The sequence below is a fragment of the Solanum verrucosum genome, unplaced genomic scaffold (assembly GCF_900185275.1).
Source record: "Solanum verrucosum unplaced genomic scaffold, falcon-dt-bn FXZP01000099.1, whole genome shotgun sequence".
Taxonomy (NCBI): Eukaryota; Viridiplantae; Streptophyta; class Magnoliopsida; order Solanales; family Solanaceae; genus Solanum; species Solanum verrucosum.
The window spans coordinates 587,750-606,184 of NW_026020338.1; the positions used below are offsets into that span (position 1 = coordinate 587,750).

General features: G+C 35.4%; 2 protein-coding genes and 1 pseudogene across 5 annotated transcripts; all 3 read left to right on the forward strand.

Annotated features, from left to right (window-relative positions):
- Window positions 1-987: 987 nt before the first annotated feature.
- LOC125836885 (F-box/FBD/LRR-repeat protein At1g13570-like) lies at window positions 988-12,588 on the forward strand. 2 transcript variants are annotated; one of them, XM_049516046.1, is made up of 4 exons: window positions 988-1,020; window positions 11,081-11,917; window positions 12,013-12,177; window positions 12,260-12,588. In XM_049516046.1, exons 2-4 carry the CDS (start codon window positions 11,102-11,104, stop codon window positions 12,572-12,574), a joined length of 1,296 nt encoding a protein of 431 aa, XP_049372003.1. In that variant the 5' UTR covers window positions 988-1,020; window positions 11,081-11,101; the 3' UTR covers window positions 12,575-12,588. The 2 variants fall into 2 exon arrangements, with proteins under 2 accessions (XP_049372003.1, XP_049372002.1); XM_049516045.1 differs by lacking the exon at window positions 988-1,020 and adding an exon at window positions 8,989-9,005.
- LOC125836884 (F-box/FBD/LRR-repeat protein At1g13570-like) lies at window positions 1,778-8,107 on the forward strand. Of its 3 annotated transcripts, none has more exons than XM_049516044.1 (4): window positions 1,778-3,055; window positions 7,315-7,371; window positions 7,467-7,631; window positions 7,717-8,107. In XM_049516044.1, exons 1-4 carry the CDS (start codon window positions 2,297-2,299, stop codon window positions 8,041-8,043), a joined length of 1,308 nt encoding a protein of 435 aa, XP_049372001.1. In that variant the 5' UTR covers window positions 1,778-2,296; the 3' UTR covers window positions 8,044-8,107. The 3 variants fall into 3 exon arrangements, with proteins under 3 accessions (XP_049372001.1, XP_049371999.1, XP_049372000.1); XM_049516043.1 differs by lacking the exon at window positions 1,778-3,055 and adding an exon at window positions 4,934-4,973 and having other exon boundaries at window positions 6,535-7,371; XM_049516042.1 differs by lacking the exons at window positions 7,315-7,371; window positions 7,467-7,631; window positions 7,717-8,107 and adding exons at window positions 3,207-3,371; window positions 3,453-3,785 and having other exon boundaries at window positions 1,778-3,112.
- A 2,154-nt stretch (window positions 12,589-14,742) lies between the features above and the next one.
- Window positions 14,743-18,211, forward strand: LOC125836889 (F-box/FBD/LRR-repeat protein At1g13570-like; annotated as a pseudogene).
- The last annotated feature ends 224 nt before the right edge of the window (window positions 18,212-18,435 follow it).

An 18,435-nucleotide genomic window follows, 5' to 3' on the forward strand; every position in this document is an offset into this window, starting at 1 on the left:
AATTAGTTGAATCTTTCTTTGTTTCACTTTTTGCTGTTGTGGTTTGCTGTGTGTTGATTCACTGTCTGGTCAATTCAATTTATATTATTTATATAAGTTAATAAAATATTCTCCTAGTTTTAAAATAAGTAATGTCTGTACCTTAGGAGTTAGGTATATCCCTTAAAAAAATTAATCATTCTTAGAAAATAAGGAGTGTTTTTACTAATTTACTCCTAATTAAAAGCCTTGGAGAAAGAAATGATTCTTTAATGATATAAAACATCATGTATTAAAACAAGGGTTATTTTGGAAGAGTACAGTCAATTCTTTCTCTTCTTTTTTTACGCACGGCGTTCGAAGCCCCAGCTAACTCCAAATTACGCACTCTAGGGTCCATTTGGGGGTGTTCGAAGCCCTGACTAACTCCGGATCGCGCACTTTAGGTCCATTTGGGGGCGACACTCCAACCATGTTAAAGTGAATCAGTCCCACATTGCACCACAACCATGTTGGTAGATCAGTTCTTTCTTGAAATCTTAAAATACAAATTATTTTAGAATGGAGAAAGTACCAACTAACCTAATACATGAATCTTACTATTCCCTCCGTCCATTTTGTCCATGTTTGACGTAACATATCCCTTGAGAAACAACAAGTAAAATGATAATTTTACTATATCTCCTCTATTAATTATTAGTCATCTATGCTACGATATTAATAGTACGATTTCATAACAAGAGTAAAACAGACACAAAATTTCATATTTACTAACTTGACTAATATATGTTCGCACCACATATAATTCAAAATACTTTTTCATTCTACCTTGTTTTTCTCGCCTCGATATTTAGTATTCGTATTTCACTTATACCCGAAACTCAAATCCGACCCGGTAATATACTATAATGTATTTTCTCAATTTCTCTTTCTTTCCAAACCCCATGCCCTAGATTAGGATAAAACTCATAAAAATTTACAAATAGGGCATAAGGCGTTTGACAAAATTCCGAAGAGAAAAAGGACAATTCTTCTTCCTTGGTAAGCTTTAAATCTTTTTCCATTGTAATTTGGTTATTTTTCTGCATTTTTATCATTCGTTTCGTTTTTTCGATGAACTTACAATCTCTGAAAATAAGTGTATTGGGCGAATTTAGGATTTTTAGAATATGAATGTAGCAATGAAAATGAAGAAAATGTATAAAGCGGAAATTGATCCCGACTCATCTAGGTAAATAACTCAACATTTTTCAATCAAGTGCATCATTTAATTTTATGAAGAGACCATGGGTTTACGTGCCCCGTAATTAGCATATAAATTAACCCCTGGACTTTTAGTTGTTGGTTTCCTTTTGGGTGTGTGTGTATGTTCTTTAAGTTGATAAAAGTTACTTCCTTTTTGTAGTTTTTAGTTTCAAAGCATAAGAAGCTATTTAAGTTTGTCCCAAAAATCTTACAAAGATAGTGTTTTTTGGATGGTTCAGATTCCAGTGGTGTCAGAAAATATTATAGGTGATTTCTTCGTATCTGCTTAAGGCTGACGGGTAGAGATACGAGATATATTTATTGGTGGGAGGTAGCAGGTACGTAGTAGTATAGTTGAGTTTAGTGCAAGTTGGCATAGGGAATGTTTTAACCTGCTTACTCGATTTTTTTTCCACGTGTACTGCGACTTAGAACTCTTTGGAGTGTGATGTTCATGTAGCATGTCATATTCCTCCGGGGGTATTTTAATATGAAATCATGGTAGTTCATAGGTTTCTGTGTGGGAAGAATAATTTTGGTTTGAAACTTGCGAAATGGTGATAGTTTAAGATATTTTTAACCCAAGTCTTTTAGCCTTCCCCTTGTTTTCTTCTTCAGAAAATTGAGGCTAATTCTTTTCCACTCACTGTGTGTATATGTGTTTCTATGTCGCGTCGAACTTGAGATGTGAAAATTGGGGGTCTTTAGTTTTCTCTGTGTGAATAGAATCTATAAATATTGTTTTTCACTTACATTCTTCTTCGTAATTGTTAAGGAAATGATCAAATGGTTCAATATAACCTATTACAGTTTGAATAGAAGATTTGAACACAAAAATATTTCCTATGTTGATTTGGCATTGTGAATAGCCGCTCTGTCTTGATAGTTTAGAGATTCCTTACTTCGTGTTGTTGTCTAGTTACTACATGTTCGTGGTGATTATTGTTGGAAGTGTTCCTTTCGTTCTTATGTTGATTTGACTATATGAATAGTTGTTATGTCCAGATAACTTGGAGGTACCTTATTTCATACTATTGCTTATTTTCTACAGCTTCTCAGTTATCATTGTTATATGATGCCTCCTAAGGCAAGAAAGCTTCGTCGAAGTCTAGTTCCCGATGCCCTTAGCTACCTCCCTGATAATATAATTGATGTCATTCTGATGTGTTTGCCTTCTAAAGATGCTGTGAGAACAAGCATCTTATCAAAGAAATGGAGGTATCACTGGTGTCGACTTACAAAGTTGGAGCTTGATGAATCTCTTTGGATAACAAAGAAGGATTTACTGAACCCTACAATAAAATTTAGAAAGATTTTGTACCAGTTTTTGAGCCTTCATGAAGGACCAATTACTAAGTTTACCCTTGATGTTGTTCATCTAGCAAGCTGTCCTGAGATCGACAACTTCATATATTTCCTCTCGAGGAATGACATTCAACATCTTGCACTTCACCTTCCACTTAGAAAGGAATACAAATTGCCTTCCTTACTTTTCGCATGTTCACAGCTGAGGCATCTAAGTCTTTGTTATTGCTCAATACAACATCCATCAGCCTTTCAAGGATTTGATAAGTTAATTAGCCTGAATTTATGTGAAGTCAATATTTCTTCTGAGTTACTGGAAAGTTTAATATCTCATTGCCCGTTGCTTGAGGAGTTGGAGCTGGATATCGCAAACAAGTCAGACACAATTGAAATTAATGCCCCCATGTTGAGGTCGTTCGATCTCTCAGGCAATATGAGTTGTGTCTGCCTAAAGAATGTCCCTCGTCTGGTAAAAGTATTGCTGTATGGTGACTATATTAAAGCAGAGGATCTTGATTTTGCAAAGGTTTTCGAGTGTTGTCCTGCTCTTGAGCACCTCCTCTTTTTCTCCCTTGATTCCGGGGTAAATATTGCTTGATGACTTCATTATTATAACTTTAGTGGATGAAATTTCATTTGGGCTGACTTAATCTTGATTTTCGGTAATTGTTTCCTAGTTCTCTGCTGGAGCAGGGTATGAAGCACCAACAAGACTTCCGTTTAATCTTAACAGCGTCAAACGATTTACCCTGCCTGACATTATGCTGGTTGAATCATATAAGCTCTCATATGCTCTTTGCTTGATAAGAAGCTTCCCATATTTAGAATATCTCGAAATACAGGTTCTTAGTACTCCGTCTCTTCTAATTTCTTTCTTTCTTTCCTCAATAATCTATGAGTTGACTTCTTTTTATCTTTCTTAGGTTCATGAATATGGATATGACTATGAAGATGAAGATGACGAGGATGAACCTATTCCAGAACCCCTTGAGCTCAAACATTTATCCGATGTGACATTTAATCACCTCAAGGAAGTTAAGCTAGGCTGCTTAACAGGGACAACCACTGAGTTGCTGCTTATCAAATTTTTGTTAGCCGAGTCCCCAGTGTTGGAGAGAATGCTAATCGATCGACAGTATCTTGATCATGAACAGCTCGACACAAGATTACAAATATTCGCAGAGATATCAAATTTTTCGCGGGCATCACCTAAAGCAGAAGTTGTCTACATAGATTTAGGCGGATCATTGGCTTAGTAGAAGTTAAAAGACACAAAAGAGAAACAAACGTTGATGTAGTACTATGACACACTTGTTTATTTCTCTATTTGATCAATTGCATATATCGCACAGCTTGAAGGTAATTAAGAGGCTGTTTTTTTCGTTTCTTCGGCTTATTGAGATTAATGTGTATAATTAGGTGACATCTTTTAAGTGGTTAATGTATCTACCTAATGGGCACTTGAGAACATATGCATATCTCCCCCCCAACCCCAACTCCCTCCCCCATGTTAAGTTGAAAGTATAGTATGAATAATCATGGGTTTATTAGGTACTCAATTAATACAGAATATAGTTCAAGTATTTAGATGCAATTTACTATCAAGTTTAATGGATTGATAATCAAAGGTGTTGGATTTAAGCTTTAGGTATGAAGTGTCTTCGTCAATGACCATTTCATCCGAAATGTGAAATTTGTCAACACAAATCCAATTATAGTCGCCTCTCATGTGAATATTTCTAATAGGAAAAGAGAACAATGATGTTGAAGTGTGTTTTGATAAATAATTGGTAACAATTGAGATAGAAAAATAAAAAGATCAAAAGAATTTTGGTTGCGTGTTTGACCTTTTCACTCTTTTAGAAATAAAAAAGTACAAATACACCCTTCAAAACAATTAAATAGATCCAAATATGCCCCTACGTTACTTCTACTTCCCCCTATTTTATTTTACTTGATCTCTATTCACCTAACACACTACTTGAGAAGTTTGTTTTCTTTTTTGTTTTGCCGTTTTCTTTCCACCGTTATTATATCCATGACTCCTACCCGACACTCGTGTTTTAATGTTAAAAAGTATAAAATCACTTTCTTTGTGAATATATAAAGTACTTCCCCAATTCCCTCTTTCCCTCCAAAGCCCCATGCCCTAAATTAGGATAAAACATTTGAAATTTACAAATAGGGCATAAGGTGTTTGACAAAAGTCCAAAGAGAAAAAGGGCAGATTCCTTGGTAAGCTTTAAATCTTTTTCCACTATAATTTGGTTATCATTTCCCTCTTTTGATGAACTTACAATCTCTGAAAATAAGTGTATTTATCTTCCTATGTTTCAATACTCTGTTTTTAAGACTTGGAGGCGAATCTATGATTTTTAGAACATGGGTACACTAGTAAAAAAGAAGAAAATGTATTAAGCATGAATTGATCCCAACTTGTCTAGGTATATAACTCAACATTTTCAACCAAGTGCACCATTTAGTTTTATGAAGAGACCATGGGTTCATGTGTCCTATAATTAGCATATAAATTGTCCCTTTTTGGTATTTGTATATGTTTGTTAAGTCAATAAAAGTTACTTCCTATCTGTAGTTTTTGGTTTCAAAGCATAAGAAACTATTTATGTTTGTCCCGAAAATCTTACAAAAATAGTGTTTTTTGGATGGTTCAAATTCCAGCAGAGTCAGATGGTGGGTGTAGTAACTAGTAACTAGATATTTGTGCTGGTGGGAGATAGTAGGTACATGGTGTCATAGTCGAGTTTAGTGCAAGTTGGCGCAGGGAAGGTTTTAACATGTTTACTCAATTTTTTTCCACTTCTACTGCGACTTAGAACTCTTTGGAGTGTGGTATTCGTGTAGCATGTCATATTACTCCTGGGGTATTTTAATATGAAATCATGATAGTTCATAGGGTTCTGTGAGGGACGAATAATTTTGGTTTGAAAATCGCAAAATGGTGATAGTTTAAGATATTTTTAACCTATTCACTCTTTTTATTTACTGTTATAAGAGTCTTTTAGCCTTCCCCTTGTATTCATCTTCAGAAAATTGAGGCTAATTCTTTTTCACTCACTGTGGGTATATGTGTTTCTATGTCGTGTTAAACTTGGGAGTGAAAATTGAGGGTCTTCAGTTTTCCGGTGTGTACTGTATAAAGTAACTGTCCTTCTCTGTCGTGTTCCTAGTGCACCTCTTTTCATTCTCATCGTCATCTCACATAAACTCGAAATCAAGAAAAAAATGAGCATCAAGGGTGAATCATTGTAAATTATCATAGATTTATGTGCCAGAGAACTTGTAATATTGTTTTTTTGAGTTAATGGTAAAACACACACCTTAACTATAACTTTTTCACAAGTTTCACACCCCAACTATTGGTTGTTCCCTTTTTCTACATGGATTACCACTATCTATGTATTAAAACACATCTCGAAGCTGTTTAAGCCAACTATCAGTTGTTCTTCTGCTTGAACTATCACCATCTACACAACTAGGTGTGTTTTAATACATATGGTAATAGTTAAGGTAGGAAAAGGGAACACCTAATAGTTGAGGTGTAAAACTCGCGAATAAGTGATAGTCAAGTGTGCTTTTGATCACTACCATTATTTTTTACTTCATTTTTTTTTTTTTTGGCATAATGATGGCATGAGATGAGTTTAAAGGTAGAAACATGGTCAGTGAGGATTCATATACCCAATCCTGACTTATTTGGGATTGAGGCGCAGTAGTTGTTAATCCACCAATATAATTATGAAGTATTGATGAAAGGTGTTCATGTTAAGAATGCCATTAATGGATATCAAGAGATAAACATGGATTTATTTATTGGTAAATGTTGACACTGTTATCATACCATATGGGTATTTATGGTTAAGATTAACAAATTTTTATTTCCTATGTTGATTTGGCATTGTGAATTGCCGTCTGTCCAGATAATGTGAATAGTTGTTATGTCCACATGGAGATACCTTACTTCATATTATTGCTTATTTTCTACAGCTTCTTGGTGATCATTGTTATATGATGCCTCCTAAGGCAATAAAGGATCGTCGAAGTGTACTTCCCGATGCCCTTAGCTACCTTCCTGATAACGTAATCGATATCATTCTGATGCGTTTGCCTTCTGAAGACGCTGTGAGGACAAGCATCTTATCAAAGAAATGGAGGTATCACTGGTGTAGACTTACAGAGTTGAAGATTGATGAATCGCTTTGGAAAACAGAAAAGGATTTACTGAACCCTACAGTTAAATTTACAAAGATCATGTACCAGCTTTTGAGCCTTCATGAAGGACCCATTACTAAGTTTACCCTCTTTGTTGTTCATCTAGCAAGTTGTCCCGAGATTGACAGCTTCATATATTTCCTCTCGAGGAATAACATTCAACATCTTGTACTTAACCTTTCACTTAGAAAGGAATACAGATTGCCTTCTTCACTTTTCACATGTTCGCAGCTGAGGCATCTAAGTCTTTGTTTTTGCTCAATACAACATCTATCAGCCTTTCAAGGATTTGATATGTTAATTAGCCTGAAATTATGTGAAGTCAATATTTCTTCTGAGTTGCTGGAAAGTTTAATAGCTCATTGCCCGTTGCTTGAGGAGTTGGAGCTGGATATCGCAGACAAGTCAGACACAATTGAAATTAATGCCCCCATGTTGAGATTGTTCGATCTCTCAGGCAATATAAGTTGTGTCTGCCTAAAGAATGTCCCTCGTCTGGTAAAAGTATTGTTGTATGGTGACTATATTAAAGCAGAGGATCTTGATTTTGCAAAGCTTTTCGAGTGTTGTCCTGCTCTCGAGCACCTTCTCTTTTTCTCCCTTGGTTCCGAGGTAAATATTGCTTGATGACTTCATTATTATGCACTTTAGTGGATGAAATTTCATTTGGGCTGACTTAATCTTGATTTTCGGTAATTGTTTCCTAGTTCTCTGCTGGAGCAGGATATGAAGCACCAACAAGACTTCCGTTTAATCTTAACAGCGTCAAACGATTTTACCTGCCTGACATTATGCTGGTGGAATCATATAAGCTCTCATATGCTCTTTGCTTGATAAGAAGTTTCCCGTATTTAGAATATCTCGAAATACAGGTTCTTAGTACTTTGGCTCTTCTAATTTCTTTCTTTCTTTCTTTCCTCATTAATCTATGAGTTGACTTCTCGTTATCTTTCTTAGATTCATGAATGTGGATTTGACTATGAAGATGAAGATGATGAACCTATTCCAGAACCCCTTGAGCTCAAACATTTATGGGACGTGACATTTAATCACCTCAAGGAAGTTAAGCTAGGCTACTTATCAGGAACAACGTCTGAGTTGCTGCTTATCAAATTTTTGTTAGCCGAGTCCCCAGTGTTGGAGAGAATGCTAATCGATCGACAGTATCTTGATCATGAACAGCTCGACACAAGATTACAAATATTCGCAGAGATATCAAATTTTTCGCGGTCATCACCTAAAGCAGAAGTTGTCTACATAGATTTAGGCGGATCTTTGGCTTAGAAGTTAAAAGACTGAAAAGAGAAACAAACGTGATGTAGTAGTATGACATACTTGTTTATTTCTCTACTTGATCAATTGCATCTATGGCACAACTTGAAGGTAATTAAGAGGATGTTTTTTTTTTTTTTTCCGTTTCTTTGGCTTATTGAGATTAATGTGTATAATTAGGTGTCATCTTTTAAGTGGTTAATGTATTATGTAATGGACACTTGAGAGCACAAGCATACCCCCCACCCCAACCCCCAAGTTAAGTGGAAAGTATAGTATGAATAATCATGGGTTTATTAGGAACTCAATTAAAACAGAATATGGTTCAAGTGTTTAAATGCAATTTACTAACAAGTTTAGTGGAGTGATATCAGAGGTCTCGGGTTTAAGCTTTAGGTATGAAGTGTCTTCGGTAGTGACCATTTCATTTGAAATGTGAAATTTGTCAGCACAAATCTGAATCCAACCGCCTCCCGTGTGAATATTTCAGGTTAAAAAAAGAGAACAATAGATAGTTGAATTGGTAATAGTTCTAATAGAAAAATAGAAAAATAAAAAAAATCATAACAATTTAGGTTCGCTTTTGACAAGTACAAATATACCCTTCAAAACAATTAAATAGATCCAAATATGCTCTTACGTTGCTTCTACTCACCCTATTTCATTTTACTCGATCCTTGTTCACTTAACACACTATTTGAGAAAGTTTAAATTAAGGTATATTCTTTTTCATTTTGCCTTGTTCTTTCCACACTTATTATATTCATGACTCCAATCCGAGACTCGTGTTTCAATATTAACTATAAAATCACTTTCTTTGTGAATATATAAAGTACTTTCCCAATTCCCTCTCCCTCCAAAGCCCCATGCCCTAGATTAGGATAAAATTCTTGAAATTTACAAATAGGGCATTAGGTGTTTGACAAAAGTCCAAAGAGAAAAAGAGCTGATATTATCAGCAATCTTCTTCTTTGGTAAGCTTGAAATCTTTTTCCACTATAATTTGGTTATCATTTCCCTCTTTTGATGAGCTTACAATCTCTGAAAATAAGTGTATTTAACTTCTTATGTTTCAATACTTTGTTTTTAAGACTTGGAGGCGGATCTATGATTTTTAGAACACGGGTACACTAGTAAATAAGAAGAAAATGTATTAAGCATGAACTGATCCCAACTTGTCTAGGTAAATAACTCAACCTTTTCAACCAAGTGCACCATTTAGTTTTATGAAGAGACCATGGGTTCATGTGTCCTATAATTAGCATATAAATTGGCCCTTTTTGGTATTTATATATGTTTGTTAAGTCAATAAAGTTATTTCCTTTCTGTAGTTTTTGGTTTCAAAGCATAAGAAACTATTTATGTTTGTCCCGAAAATCTTACAAAGATAGTGTTTTTTTGGATGGTTCAAATTCCAGCAGAGTCAGATGGTGGGTGTAGTAACTAGTAACTAGATATTTGTGCTGGTGGGAGCCAGTAGGTACATGGTGGCATAGTCGAGTTTAGTGCAAGTTGGCATAGGGAAGGTTTTAACATGTTCACTCAATATCTTTTCCACGTCTACTGCGACTTAGAACTCTTTGGAGTGTGGTGTTCGTGTAGCATGTCATATTACTCCCGGGGTATTTTAATATGAAATCATGATAGTTCATAGGGTTCTGTGAGGGACGAATAATTTTGGTTTGGTACTTGCAAAATGGTGATAGTTTAAGATATTTTTAACCTATTCACTCTTTTTCTTTACTGTTATAGGAGTCTTTTAGCCTTCCCCTTGTTTTCTTCTTCAGAAAATTGAGGCTAACTCTTTTCCACTCACTGTGTGTATATGTGTTTCTATGTCGTGTCGAACTTGGGAGTGAAAATTGAGGGATCTTCAGTTTTCTGGCATGTACTGTATAAAGTAACTCTCTTTCTCTGTCGTGTTCCCAGTGCACCTCTTCTCATTCTCATCGTCATCTCACATAAACTCGAATTCAAGAAAAAAATGACCACCAAGGGTGAATCATTGTAAATTATCATAGATTTATGTGCCAGAGAACTTGTAATAATGTTTTTTAGAGTTAATGGTAAAACACACACCTAAACTATAACTTTTTTGCAAGTTTCACACCCCAACTATTGGTTGTTCCCTTTTTCTACAGGAACTATCACTATCTATGTCTTAAAACACATCTCAAAGCTGTTTAAGCCAACTATAAATTATTCCTTTTTCCTGCTTGAACTATCACCATATACACAACTAGGTGTGTTTTAATACATAAATGGTACTCCCTCTGTCCCAATTTATGTGACTTACTTTCCTTTTTAGTCAGTCCCAAAAAGAATGACACATTTCTATATTAAGTCATAATTTAACTATAAAATGTCTATTTTACCCTTAATGAAATGATTTACATCCACACAAATTTCTATCATTCATTTTGGACCACAAGTTTTAAAAAGTCTTCCATGCTTTCTTAAACTCCGTGCCGAGTCAAACTACCTCACATAAAATGGGACGGAGGGAGTAATAGTTAAGGTTGAAAAAGGGAACACCTAATAGTTGAGGTGTAAAACTCGCAAATAAGTGATAGTCAAGTGTGCTTTTGGCATGAGATGAGTTTAAAGGGAGAAACATGGTTAGTGAGGATTCATATACCCAATCCCGGCTTATTTGGGATGGGATTGAGGTGCAGTAGTTGTTGTTAATCCACCAATATATTTATGACGTATTGATGAAAGGTGTTCATGTTAAGAATGCCATTAATGGATATCAAGAGATATACATGGATTTATTTATTGGTAAATGTTGACACTGTTATCATACCATATGGGTATTTATGGTTAAGATTAACAAGTTTTTATTTCCTATGTTGATTTGGCATTGTGAATAGCCGTCTGTCCAGATAGTTTGGAGATTCCTTACTTTGTGTTATTGTCTAGTTACTACATGTTCTTGGTGATTATTGTTGACAGTGTTCCTTTCGTTCTTATGTTGATTTGACAATGTGAATAGTTGTTATGTCCACATGGAGATACCTTACTTCATATTATTGCTTAATTTGTACAGCTTCTTGGTGATCACTGTTATATGATGCCTCCTAAGGCAATAAAGCATCGTCGAAGTCTACTTCCCAATACCCTTAGCTACCTTCCTGATAATGTAATCGATGTCATTCTGTTGCGTTTGCCTTGTGAAGATGCTGTGAGGACAAGCATCTTATCAAAGAAATGGAGGTATCACTGGTGTAGACTTACAGAGTTGAAGATTGATGAATCTCTTTGGAAAACAGAGAAGGATTTACTGAACCCTACAGTTAAATTTACAAAGATTATGTATCAGCTTTTGAGCCTTCATGAAGGACCCATTACTAAGTTTACCCTCGATGTTGTTCATCTAGCAAGTTGTCCCGAGATCGACAACTTCATATATTTCCTCTCGAGGAATGACATTCAACATCTTGTACTTAACCTTTCACTTGGAAAGGAATACAAATTGCCTTCTTCACTTTTCACATGTTTGCAGCTGAGGCATCTAAGTCTTTGTTATTGCTCAATACAACATCCATCAGCCTTTCAAGGATTTGACAAGTTAATTAGCCTGAAATTATGTGAAGTCAATATTTCTTCTGAGTTGCTGGAAAGTTTAATATCCCATTGCCCGTTGCTTGAGGAGTTGGAGCTGGATATCGAAGACCAGTCAGACACAATTGAAATTAATGCCCCCATGTTGAGATTGTTCAATCTCTCAGGCAATATAAGTTCTGTCTGCCTAAAGAATGTCCCTCGTCTGGTAAAAGTATTGTTGTATGGTGACTATATTAAAGCAGAGGATCTTGATTTTGCAAAGCTTTTCGAGTGTTGTCCTGCTCTCGAGCACCTCCTCTTTTTCTCCTTTGGTTCCGAGGTAAATATTGCTTGATGACTTCATTATTATGCACTTTAGTGGATGAAATTTCATGTGGGCTGACTTAGTCTTGATTTTCGGTAATTGTTTCCTAGTTCTCTGCTGGAGCAGGATATGAAGCACCAACAAGACTCCCGTTTAATCTTAACAGCGTCAAACGATTTTACCTGCGTGGCATTAAGCTGGTGGAATCATATATGCTCTCATATGCTCTTTGCTTGATAAGAAGTTTCCCGTATTTAGAATATCTCGAAATAAAGGTTCTTAGTACTTCGGCTCTTCTAATTTCTTTCTTTCTTTCTTTCCTCATAATCTGAGTTGACTTCTCGTTATCTTTCTTAGATTCATGAATATGGATTTGACTATGAAGATGAAGATGATGAACCTATTCCAGAACCCCTTGAGCTCAAACATTTATGGGACGTGACATTTAATCACCTCAAGGAAGTTAAGCTAGTCTACGTATCAGGAACAACGTCTGAGTTGCTGCTTATCAAGTTTTTGTTAGCCGAGTCCCCAGTGTTGGAGAGAATGCTAATTGATCGACAGTATCTTGATCATGAACATCTCGACACAAGATTACAAATATTCGCGGAGATATCAAATTTTTCGCGTGCATCACCTAAAGCAGAAGTTGTCTACATAGATTTAAGCTGATCTTTGTCTTGCAAGTTAAAATATTGAAAAGAGAGAAACAAACGTTGATGTAGTAATATAACAGTGTTTATTTCAATGTTTTGTGGTGTGGTTTCAATGTGTTGATTCTCTACTTATCAATTGCATTTATCTACGTAATAAGCACTTGAGAACATAGACATATTTTTTCCCCCACAATTTGAACCAAAAGTGTAGTATGAATACTTTATCATACGTTCAGGTACTTGATTAAGTACTTAAATGTGATTTACTGGCAAGGTTCGAGTTATGTCATGTTGTGGGGTCGTAGTATGTTGATTTTTTACTTGATTGATTGCATTTATCTACGTAATAAGCACTTGGGAACACACATATATGTTTTTCCATAATTTGAGCTGAAAGTGTTGTATGAATACTCTATCATACGTTTAGGTACTTAATCAAGTGCTCAAATGTAAATTACTTTAATGGAGTGGTAATCAAGAGTTTCAGGTTCGAGTATTAGTGAATATTTTGCCCACAATGTAGGGTTTTTTTCAATGTGAATCCAAATTTAGTCGCCCCAATGCAAATACACACGTTAAATGAGACCCAATACAAAAAGACTTTTCATTTGCTTAGATCTAATACTTATTTTATTCACTTTTATTTGTCCACAATGAACTTCTTCACCGTTCGTTTAAGAAAATAATAAATGAAGTGCTTATTTTTATCATAATACCCCTAACTAATATAATTGGGAAGTAATTTTTGGGAATTGCTAATAGTTCACATAAAAGAAATAAAAACTAACAATAATTCGAATACAACTAGCCAAAAATAAATATAAATTAGTATAAATTTTGGCCGAAGAGAAGTAGGGGCATAAGGTGTTTGACAAAAGGCCAAATAGAAAAAAAGGCGGATTCCATCATCAACTATATTGTTGCATGTAAGCTTTAAATCTTCCTCCATTATATTTTTTCTGTGTTTTTATCAGTTCTTTCCATTTGGGTATGTGTATCTGTTGTTAAATCAATTAAAGTTACTTCCTTTACATAGTTTTTTGTCAAAGCATAAGAAGATATTTACCTTTGTCCCAAAAATCTTAGTGTTTTTTGAAGGTACAAATTCTTGCTGAGATAGTGTGATTCTGGTTTCTATAGAGGCTAACTCTTAGGATGTGTTTTTGGTACAATGGTAAGTGGGGTTCTTTCTTATTATGTGTTATTAAGTAAATAAGCAGAAAATATTGTTCCAAAAACATGTGTATATAATCTAGAGAAACACTATTGGGTTGGTATGGGGGCAAGGGGGAGTTGGGGTTAGGGGTAGACAGTAGCGGATCTAGAATTATCTAAGAGGTGTCAATGGTTGTAGTAAAAAATATAATTATGAGACTAGTAGGGTTTGAACTTTGAACATACGACCTCAGGAATTTTCGAAGCACCTTAACCACTATATTAAACTATTAACTTGTGTCAATACTTGTATATATGTTTATTAAACCAAAATTTGACCTCTATATACAATGTAATTTTCCGACAACACCCCTTACCCAAGGGTGGGTCCGCCCCTGGGGTAGGGGTGGGGTGTGCTGGAAGGTGAGTATTAGACAATTAGTGTGGATTGACACTTATAAAAGTTGTTTTCCCTACTTTCACTAGGGAAGTCATTTTCCTCAATTTTATGTTTCACTAGAGAAAATGTTTTCCAAACTTTTGACCAACTTAACAGGAGAAAATTGGAAACTACATACCAAACACACCCTTAATGGAAGGTGTTCATTCTGTGAGAATGCAAGTAATGGATATTAAGCTATGTTACATGGATTTCCTTACTGGTACATACTCAGTCTGGGTATGTCAAGTGTATTTTTCCTTCTGATTTTTGGTGTTTCTTGAAGAATCTGCACGAAATACCCAAGCTAATATCCTGCCGTTCAATATGGGTATCTCAAGGCAAATTGCAACATAGGTATTAAAAGGAGATAGTTGACTGATTTCAACAAGAATGCACCTTAATTTGTTATGTTAGTTTGACCATGTGAATAGATGTACTATCCAGATAGTTTGAGAGTCCTTACTTCGTATTATTGTTTATCACTACAGAATTTTAGTGATTAGTATTGTAAGTGTTCTTTTCGTTCTTATGTTGATCGGAAAATGTGTATAGAAATTCCATCCACATTATTTGGAGATCCTTACTTTGTATTATTGCTTATTTTCTACAGGTTCTTGGTGATTTTTGATATATGATGCCTCCTAAAGGCAGAAAGCATTGTCGAAGTTTACTTCCTGACGTTCTTAGCTACCTTCCTGATAATATATCCGATGTCATTCTGATGCATTTGCCGTGTAAAGATGCTGTGAAAACAAGTATCCTATCAAAAAAATGGAGGTATCACTGGTGTAGACTTACAGAGTTGAAGCTTGATGAATCTCTTTGGAAAACAAAAAAGGATTTACTGAACCCTACAGTTAAATTTACAAAGATCATCTACCAGCTTTTGACACTTCATGAAGGACCCATTACTAAGTTTACCCTCAATGTTGCTCATCTAGAAAGTTGTCCTGAGATCGACAACTTCATATGTTTCCTCTCGAGAAATGACATTCAACATCTTGTACTTCACCTTCCACTTGGGAAGATGTACAAATTGCCTTCTGCACTTTTCACATGTTCGCAGTTGAGGCATCTCAATCTTCATAATTGCTCTATACATCATCTATCAGCCTTTCAAGGATTCAATAAGTTAATTAGCCTGGAACTATGTGGAGTCACAATTTCTTCTGAAGTTCTGGAAAGTTTAATATCTCATTGCCCGTTGCTTGAGCAGTTGGTACTGGATATCGCAGAAAATTCGAACACAGTTGAAATTAATGCCCCCATGTTGAGTTCGTTCAATTTCTCAGGCAATATAAGTTCTATATGCCTAAAGAATGTCCCTTGTCTGGTAAAAGCATCTTTGGAGTGTGACTATATTAAGGCAGAGGATCTTGATTTTGCAAAGGTTTTCGAGTCTTGTTCTGCTCTCGAGTACCTCCTCTTTAACCTCTTCAATTCCGGGGTAAATGCTGCTTGATGACTTCATTGTTATGCACTTTAGCAGATGTAATTTCTTTTAGGCTTACTTAATCTTGAATTTTGGTAATATTTTCTTAGTTCTTTGCTGAAGAAGGATTTGAAGTACCAACAAGGCTTCCCTTTGATCTTAACAGTGTCAAGCGATTTTACTTGCCTGATATTGTGCTGATTGAACCATCATATGAGCTCTCATATGCTCTTTGCTTGATAAGAAGCTTCCCATATTTAGAGTATCTCGAAATTAAGGTTCTTCTTAGTGCTTTGATTCTTTGCATAATTCTTAATCCTCAATAATATGAGAGTTGACTTCTTCTTATCTTTCTTAGGCTGACTGTGAGGATGAAGAGGATGATAGTATTCTAGAATGCTTTAAACTCGAACATTTCTCAAACGTGACATTTAATCACCTCAGGGAAGTTAAGTTGGCATGCTTTGTAGGAACCACACCTGAGATGCAACTCATCAAGCTTTTATTAGCCAAGTCCCCTGTGTTGCTGAGAATACTAATTGATACACGTTATCTACATGATAAACCTCTTGACACAAGATCAAAAATATTTGCCGAGGTCTCAATTTTTTTGCGGGCATCACCTAAAGCAGAAGTAGTCTACAAAGATTTTTAAGCAGATCAATTTTTAGCTTAGAAGTTGAAATTGAAATGAGAGAAACAAAGGTTGATGTATAACAGTATATTTTGCTTGGGAACATGAGCATTGTTAGATGTATGTTTTGATTAGTTTGTTCTGTAATAACATTGTCCCTACATGTTTTAAGGATTTTTACATTTACTGCTTGCTCATGAATGAGTTATTGAATACGTATTACACATGAATTGACACTGTGATGGCTTATTGAGGCTGGTGCATATAATTAGCTTTGTGTTTGGAAGCTCTTGCCTGCTTGAACTATTGTTTCAACCAGGGGCAGACCTAAGGTTGCCGTGGGGGTTCACCCGAACCTCCTCGGCAAAAAATTATGTGGTATATTTAGGGTATTTTTAAGAATTTTTATGTCTATATATTGATTTTGAACCTCCTAAATATAAGATTAGAGGTTGGTTTAGTGGTTGAGGGGTTCAAAACTTACCTTGAGGTTCCAAGATTGAGTCTTAGTCACTACTCTTTTTTTTTCCGAACCCCCTTAATGAAAATTGTGGATCCGCCACTGGTTTCAACCATTTATTGTTTAACTAACCCATGATTAGCAAAGAGCTGCAGAAACTATGAGTAGGAGTTTGTTATAGAACCTATGAGATTGACAACTTCATATGTGGCCTACAAGATCTCGTTCTTCACCTTCCATTTAGAAAGATATACAAAATTGCCTTCTTCACTTTTCACGTGTTTGCAGCTGAGGTGTCTAAACCTTCATAATTGCTCAATGCATCATCCATCGGCTTTTCAAGGTTTTGATAAGTTAATTAGCCTTGAACTATGAAGAGTCACAGTTTCTTCTGAATTGCTGGAAATTTTAATATCTCATTGCCCGTTGCATGAGCAGTTGATGTTGGATATCCCAAAAATTCTAAACATTATTGAAATTGATTCCCCCATGCTGAGATTGTTTGATTTCACTGGCAATATAAGTTATCTGTCTAAAGAATGTCCCTCTTCTGGTAAAAGTATTCTGGCAGGTTACGATATGAGGGGAGATGATTTTGATTTCGCAAAGGTTTTCGAGTCTTGTTCTTCTCTCGAGCACCTCCTCTTCAAATTCCTTAATATCTGGGTAAATGTTGCTTCATGACTTCATTGTTATGCACTATAGCAGATCAAACTTCTTTTGGGCTAACTGATCTTGAATTTGTTTAAAATTTTCCTAGTTATTTGCTGAAGAAGGATATGAAGCACCAACAAGGCTTCCCTTTGATCTTAACAGTGTCAAACGATTTTACCTGCCTGAAACTATCCTGGTGGAATCATATGATCTCTCTCTTTCTCTTTGCTTGATAATAAGTTTCCCATACTTGGAATATCTCGAAATTAAGGTTCTTAATGCTGACTCTTCTCTTTCTTTCTTATTTGTTGATTATTTTTCGTACTTCGTAGATCCTCTTGTTATCTTTCTTAGGTTCACTGTGGAGATGAAGAGGATGGTTGTATTCTAGAATGCCTTGAACTCGGACGTTTCTCAGATGTGACATTAAATCACCTCAGGGAAGTTAAGCTGGAATGCTTTGGAGGAACCACGATGCAACTTATCAAGCTTTTGTTAGCCATGTCCCCGGTGTTGGTGAGAATGCTAATTGATACATGTGTTCTAGATGATGAACCTCTTGACACGAGGTTGATATATTTGCTGAGGTATCAAAATTTTTGTGTGCATCACCTAAAGCAGTAGTAGTCTACATTGATTAATCAGATCACGACCTTTTGGTTAGAAGTTAAAAAATTTAAAAGAGAGACTCAAACATTGATATAGTAGGTATATAACACTGTGTTTTACCTTGCTGTAAGCATTGTTGGATGGATGTTTTGATCAGTTTGTTCTGTAATAACAATGTCATACATCTTTAAGGATAATTACTTTTAGTGCCTGCTCTTGATTTTGTTATGGAAGATACACCCTGTTATCGGTAAAAATTTACATGGTCTGGATGTTTATATCAAACTAATAGATGCATTAAATTGAGGGCAAGTTTTTACCCTCTTGAATCCATTAATTTCTTGTTTCTGAAAGTTTTAAGTATCCCAATTCACTAACAATGCAAGAAAATAAGGAAATGAATCATTAATTTTTTTGTTATAACCATCGATCTGGTATCTAGTGGTCCGACTAATCATGATTGGTAAATACTACCTGGCAACAGCAGTCAA